Source organism: Quercus robur, chromosome 8 (genome assembly GCF_932294415.1).
Source record: "Quercus robur chromosome 8, dhQueRobu3.1, whole genome shotgun sequence".
NCBI classification, from domain to species: domain Eukaryota; kingdom Viridiplantae; phylum Streptophyta; class Magnoliopsida; order Fagales; family Fagaceae; genus Quercus; species Quercus robur.
The window spans coordinates 58,134,929-58,142,464 of NC_065541.1; the positions used below are offsets into that span (position 1 = coordinate 58,134,929).

Genomic DNA, 7,536 nt, shown 5'->3' on the forward strand with positions numbered 1-7,536 from the left:
ATAAAAATAAATCAAGTTATAGTTTTGAAATGAATAAATCAAAAATTATAAGATTGAATTGAATTTTGAATAAAATTAAAGGATGCAATTCATAATTCAACCTAATTTTAATTATTTATATTTAAACACGTGCCTCAAATTGTGTCATGTCACCAATATCTTAAAATGGATATCAAAGTAATGGTAATCAATGTTTATTTAATTGTGATGGTGTAACAAAATTTGAACAATTCATTTATCTATGAATTATTATTGAAATTATTGTTTATTCCCGGAGTACCATAAATGTGTACTCCCTCCTCTCACATAAATAGTGGGTCTCATCATGAATTTAATTAGTGGAACCCACTATTCATGTGAGAGGAGGGAGTACGCATTTATGGTACTCCGAAAGTACCTAATAATTTTTCAAATTATTAGGACTCTAAGAATCATACGGTGACATTACCTTAAATTCTTTCGAAGATCTCAATCAAGATGGAACAATATTGTCTATAAATACAATGGGCAACAATTCCTGTTGGCGGGTTGTATTTATGTCATTTAGAGATAGAAATATACAACTATATGAATCAATCTAAACTCAACTCCATTTATTAGTTGTTTCATAAATGCATATTTAATAATAATAAATAAATAAATAACTAAAAGTTCTCAATGCGTATACAACAACAACAACAACAACAACAACAACAACCAAAAAAAAAAAAAAAAATCCCCACGAAGGTTCAGTCAAATTAATGACAAGTTAAGCTTCTTGTATGTAAATGGAATATGAATTGTACCATCTAAACAAGTTAGCTTTTCTTCTTCTTCTTTTACTCATATCCAATCACAGTAAATTCTAATTCACTAAATTTGTATCACGGTTGCCCATTTTTCCACACTTGAAACACTTGACATTACGATTTTTGGGACTTGTGGATCGTCATTCATTATTGTTGCAACTTTCTTGAGCTCCTCCATCTTGAGAGCTCTCTTCATCTTCTTTATCTTCATTATTTCTATTCTTAGAACCTGCATGAAATCTTCTCTTGAGTTGGTCTTTATATTAACCACTAAAGAGTGCCTCCTCTTCACTCTTTAGTGAGACCCCAGCCATTTGCTTGACCAATGCTTCTTGGTTAGATAGCAAATTTTCCAATTCTACTTATGATGGTTGGACAGGCCAACCTTGAATGGCAGCTACAAAACTTCTATATTCGGGTCTTAACCCTGAATGATTATCCTTGTCATTCTTGAATCAAAAATATTTGGTACAAGAACTAATTTAGAGATTTCACGACAGAGAGACTTTACCTTGGTGAAGTATTATGTGATCGTCATATCTCGTTGTGCCACTGACATTAGCTCGTTCTCAAGCAATTGTATCCTCACATCATTCTTCTTTGAAAATGGTGTCGCAAAGGTGTCCCACCCTACCTTTGGTGTGTCTACACGCCTGATGTGCTCCAACATCTCTTCTTCGATGCTTGTCTTGATTGCAAACAAGCCTTCTCGGCTTAAATCTTCCACTTCCCCCAAGCTTCAACATTCTCAAGAGGTGTGGTTTCGCCACCAGCCACGATCTCCCACAAATCTTTCCCTACAAGTAGGATTCCATGCAAATCGACCATGTGTTGTAATTTTGGTTATTGAGCCTTCTAATGCTACCGACAACTTGGAGATCTGCCATCACAATTTGGTGAAATCTCTCGCATTACCAAATATGCTTGGTCCCAAACCACGGACTTCACAGTCCCAGACTGTACACGAGCAAAATGAACACCTCCATAAATACTGTCTTCGACACCATAAACGTGGTCCCTGACCGCCTCGCTCTAATACCAAATTGTTGAACAAAACACTAAACAAAGAGCTTTTATTTAAAACTTGACTCTTTGAATTACAACACTTTACCAATATTGATGCTTTGACTCACTAATAGTAGTGCACACATAGCAACTTTCTTTCACTGCGCACATGGCACTTACTCATCAAATACAATTGCACACACTTGACACCGTACTCCTAGACACCTATCTACTAACACTATGACACAACCACTATCAACTTTCTTTTTCTTCACTTCACTACACATCATTCCACACTTCACACACATATTGCACCTAGGCACATGACATCCTATCTATACTAGTTTAAGTCGGTTAGCCAACCGACTTTGAAATCTCTAGACCATTCTAACAGTAATTATTTTCCTACAAGCTTCTACTATTCTATAAACATGTGGCTGAAATTAAAGTACACAAGGAAACTCTAGAGAATTCCGGATGGAGAGATTAGACAAGTGTTAGTGATGATTTCTAACATATTTCACTTGGGATATTTTCAACAATATTATGAGATAATTATCATGTGCAATTTTACTTGGGTAAATTCAAATTTGAAATGTTGAGTACCTCAACTTGGATTCCACTAAGTCAACCTCTAACCTGTTCAGATCCTAGAACAAAGAAAAACATTTTTTATCAAATGTAGTTCCAAAAAATTCACAATACCCTAAATTTCTTCATCTGCTCACAATTCATTCCCATTATTATCTTCTTTGGCTGCCACAGTTGCTGCTAGCATTTCATCAACTTCTCTAATGAGAAGGGTTCGGTCTACAACTTGAACAACTCACACAAACTAACATAAATGAGGTTTTTTTTTTTTTTTTTTTGGCTAAACTTTTGGTTCTTTTAAAATCGTTAGGGTGTGTTTGGATACTGTTTATTTGCTGAAAACTGAAAACTTATTACTGAAAATACTGTAACAAAATAATTTTTAAATATATGCATAATGCTGTGGAACCCAAATTTTATTAAAAATTTGTGTTTATATGATTTTTGTGGATCCGTAAGCAATACCCATGAGACCCATAGACAAAACACAAAACGCAGGATTAGGCAAAACACCCAATCCAAACACAACGCTTATTCTATTTTTTAAGTGATTAGAATTAAAACCTTTCATATAAAAGAAGTATAATTTTTATTCTTAACTACCATGACTTTTAAGTAGAGTTGTGGTGTATCTTTGTGTTATAATCTCTTTCCCTCTCCTTTGTGTGTGTGTTTGTTTCTCAAAAAAAAAAAAAATCTAGCATAATTCCAAAAGCAGTGGAAGAATCTATTTTCTTCATATATACAATAAAACAAAAATTAATGATCAAAGGCGTATACTAAGTGCTGCACAAGACTTGCCAGAAAATGCAGAGAAAGTTTCTCTAAGAAACGAGGAAATGTGGGGTCGGTGAAAGCGAAAGAAACAAAAGACTTAGTAGCTGATTTCAGTTCTCAATGTGCTACAATCAAATGCTAATCCTTTCTGTTTAAACTTTTAAACCAAAAATCCTTGTCCTTTTTACGCTCCCTTCTATTCCTCTCCCATTATATAACCTCTACACTGCCTCACATTAATTTCTACACCAAAGCCAAAAACTCTTTCTCACTCATTCACCAAAGCTTCAGCCTTTTGCATTTTTCTCTTAATCTTTCATATGGCCAGGGAAGTTTCAGCCAAAGGCGACCACGACCCAGCTCCAGTACCGATTTTCCATGTTGTGGAGCTATCCCAGTGGTCCTTTTACAGGGCTTTGATAGCTGAGTTTATAGCTACTTTGCTGTTTCTATATGTCACGGTGCTGACTGTGATTGGCTACAAGAGCCATGTTAGTGACGCCTGTGGTGGTCTTGACCATCTTGGGATTGCTTGGGCCTTTGGTGGCATGATTTTCATTCTTGCTTACTGCATTGGTGATATTTCATGTACGTGGGCTTTCATTTCTCTCTTTCTTTCTTACGTATTTTCCCACTTTTGTTAAGTTTTGCTTCCTTTGCTTTTAAAGTTAAACATTACAATTTAGTTTGCATTAAGCTTCAGATAATTAAGGTTGTTTTTGGTTAAATATTTCAGCTGGGTTTTTCTTTCTTTTTTTTCTTACGTGGATTTTAGGCTTAGTTATTAGCTAACTTTAAAAGTTGGTTTTGTGCGTAGATGGTCACATTAACCCAGCAGTGACATTCGGGAGCCTATTGGCTGGTAAGGTGTCGCTGATCCGAGCCGTGATGTACATGGTGGCTCAGTGCTTGGGAGCCATCAGTGGTGCTGGGATCGTCAAGGCCTTTCAGAAGGATTATTACGAAAGGAATGGTGGTGGTGCCAACATGGTCTCTCATGGGTACAGCAAAGGCGCTGGATTGGGCGCCGAGATCATAGGGACCTTTGTGCTTGTGTACACCGTCTTCTCTGCCACTGACCCCAAGAGGAAAGCTAAAGATCCCAATGCTCCGGCATGTACCTTAACATTCTGAGCTTCAGTTCGCTATAAACTTAAAACTATAGAGTTTTTTGCATAGTAAAAAAAAAAAAAAATGGAAAGGTATACTACACACGGGGACTTAGTATTTTAAGCCAGAGTTTTAAAAAAAAAAATCCAAATTAATAGACATACATATAGGATTAAAAAATTATAAATATTCAAAACCGTTGTTTTTAAATACATTAAGATGCAATCATTTACTAACAAAAGACAAAAACAAAATTATGTTTTTTTTTTTTTAATACTAGGATGGTTCGGATTTTTTTTTTTTTTTTTTTGGTTGAAGCTAGAACATTTATAGTGATGGTGCTAAAAATTTTAGCTTTTAGCACCTCAAAAAAATACTTTATCTATTTTACTACTTTAGTTTACAATATACCTAATATCAAATGTTTTTATTTTTTTTATCACTTTATTTAAAATAATATATACAACTCATTAAAATAATAAAAGAAGAGAGAGAGAAAGAGAGAATTTAAGTTTTTTAATGGAAGGAAGAGATATAATCTTAATAAAATATTTTATTTTATTTTTAACAACTTGCTACAGTCAACTAGTATTTATACCTGTTTATTATAGTTGCAAAAAATTTAGCTTTAACTTCTCCAATAACACATAATTTTTTGGTTCTTTAGTGGTAAAATATATATATATATATATATATATTTTTTTGCTAAAATAAAATCACCATTGTGAATGTTTTTATTGTTTTTGTTAAGTTTTTGGGTTGAATAGTTGTTATTTGGATGAAACTAGCTAGGCTTGTTGAGAAGAAGGAGTTTAAGGTTTTAGAAAGGCCCAACTACAAAAATACAAAAATGACATATATATGATAACTAAAAAAAAAAAAAAAAAAATTTGACCCAGGTGGGGGTCCATCCATCCGTCCCTGTTTTATCCTTTTCAAAGGAAAAAATTTAGCTTAATTTGTTGCTTTGTACTTGAGACTCTTTGGGGGGGTTAAAACCTAAAAGTGCATGTGTGTACATGTACTGAGTTTAAGGTTTTTGGAATCCGTGGGGACACCTCCTATGAACAACCTATGAATTGCCCTATTTTTTTTCACGGCAATTGTAGATTATTGTTTGTGCCCTCAGCCTTGGACTATTTCTTAGCCACAAATGATTATGGATTATAGTTATACTATCAATATTGTTTTATTGACAGATTGTGTATTGTAATGAATTGAAGGTTTTGGCACCACTTTCCATTGGATTTGCGGTGTTCATGGTTCACTTGGCCACCATCCCAATCACTGGCACTGGCATCAACCCCGCTAGGAGTTTCGGTGCTGCTGTTATCTACAACAAGGCCGAGGCATGGAATGACCATGTAAGTACACTTTCCTTACTTAGACTACTGATTATTTGCATTATTACTAAAGTTGTTTCTTTGTTGTATCATCTCATTATATGCATAGTATATATACAACAATGATAATCATGAGAAGTTCTAAAATTTTGGAGTTGACTATGGATCCTCTGTTATATGTATCATATCAGTGTTAATATTCATACCCAAAAAAAAATGTTGTATCCTAAATACATGTTATTTTCTTTTCCAGTGGATCTTTTGGGTTGGGCCATTCATTGGTGCAACCATTGCAGCTCTCTACCACCAATTCGTGATGAGTACAGGTGCTGCGTAAGCTCTTGGGCCATTCAAGAGCAACCCCCATGTTTGATTAATAAAGAGGCTTAATTATTTGATTCCTTCTTCATGGTTCTCCAGGTGAATGACATTGGAAGAAGGATTTGATATCTTTAGAAGAATAATGGGGGAGTGCTTATGCTCGTGTATGAATGTTTCTTTGGCTCTCTTAATTTCCTTAGAGAGTTATTAAAAGGAGCATAAAATTTTAGATAAAGCCTGTTTGATCCCCCATGTTTCCCTCTATACACTTGCCTTTGAATTTACTTGTGAGTTGTTGTTTTCAATGTCTTTGGCACTTTGTACTCTTTATGCTTTAAAGTACAGTTTGAGCAACGCGGTCAAGTGTTCACTTTCTAATGTCTGAAATTGCTCTTAGTGCCTAGTGGAAGAATTACATAGAAGCAGGTTGAAAAGGCAATCTACTGAATTTTAATTTCACTATATCATCATGAAAAAGATGCAAAATCAGGTGACATGAAAATTGAACCCAAAAAAGAAGAAACTGCTGCTTAATATGGCTATTTTAAGTGAAACATGGAGAGCAATTTACATGATAATAACAAAAGGACAGGACATGAGAGCGGTATCTTAGACAGCACTCTTCAAATACAATAGATTTGGTGCTGTGGGTTATGTCAGGCAAGGTCATTCATCACCAGTTAAATCTATATATATAATTAAAGCCAAAACTAAAAGAAAATTCAATTAGATTCTAAATTAGATTCCAATTATTATCTAATTTTGTGGCATGTGTCCTATTTTCTAGTCAGTTAATGTTGGGCAAAATATGAATAGTCTAAGATATATAAATAAATCATCAAAAACCCAATAAAAAAAAAGGAGTAAACTCATGTGTATATCCAAAAATAATAAACGAAAATAAAGAGAGAAAGGGTAAAACTCATTTATAACTTAAAAAATATGTAACTCTTACACTAAATATAATTTAAACCCATTTATGTGTGTAATTATAATCTTTTTTAATTATACCATGCATATGCATGAGTTATACACTATTTTTCTTAAACAAAAGAGATCAATGGGCTCAATTCAACATTGCTGTTTAGTGCTTCCATCAATAATCAATAAAATGCTTTTCTAGTAATCGGTTCATAAAATTTTTTTGTGGCTTTAATCTAAAAATATAATTGCATGATTTGGAAAATCAGCATACAAATCAACTTTCCATGTGAGCATTACCCGACTTGTCTGATAGCATTTGTTCTTAGCAAATTTACGAACTAATTTTTTTGTGCCATTTACGTGGCTTCTAATATAGTATATATTAATGATACAATGTTCCCATACTATATATGCCCATGCACGTGCCATTAGCATCTATCGGTCTATACCTTCTCTCTCTCTCTCTCTCTCTCTTTCTCGCTTTATTTTCTGAAACCAAGGTAGCTGTTTATTCTGCTCTTGCAAGTTGCAACAAGAGATTGCAGAAAATGGATATAAAGCTGAAGTAAATTAGGGTGATGTGCTTTTTTGTTAAATCATTGGATAATTATAATATGGTTTCTTGTTGGGTCATTTTTCATTGTAGAAGCACGTGAAATTCTTTTTTCTTTCAAAAA

General features: G+C 33.9%; 1 protein-coding gene across 1 annotated transcript; it reads left to right on the forward strand.

The window, feature by feature from the left end:
• Positions 1 to 3,397: 3,397 nt before the first annotated feature.
• Positions 3,398 to 6,289, forward strand: LOC126697262 (probable aquaporin PIP2-6). Its single transcript, XM_050394173.1, has 4 exons — positions 3,398 to 3,749; positions 3,979 to 4,274; positions 5,495 to 5,635; positions 5,868 to 6,289. Exons 1-4 carry the CDS (start codon positions 3,482 to 3,484, stop codon positions 5,949 to 5,951), a joined length of 789 nt encoding a protein of 262 aa, XP_050250130.1. The 5' UTR covers positions 3,398 to 3,481; the 3' UTR covers positions 5,952 to 6,289.
• Positions 6,290 to 7,536: the final 1,247 nt, after the last annotated feature.

What these genes read in the sequence shown, in the direction of transcription:
- LOC126697262 (XM_050394173.1), top strand. Translation starts at nt 3,482, where the DNA reads ATGGCCAGGGAAGTTTCAGCCAAAGGCGACCACGACCCAGCTCCAGTA. An exon ending in CTGCATTGGTGATATTTCAT is followed by an intron (nt 3,750 to 3,978) that starts GTACGTGGGCTT and finishes TTTTGTGCGTAG; the next exon opens with ATGGTCACATTAACCCAGCA. An exon ending in CTAAAGATCCCAATGCTCCG is followed by an intron (nt 4,275 to 5,494) that starts GCATGTACCTTA and finishes AATGAATTGAAG; the next exon opens with GTTTTGGCACCACTTTCCAT.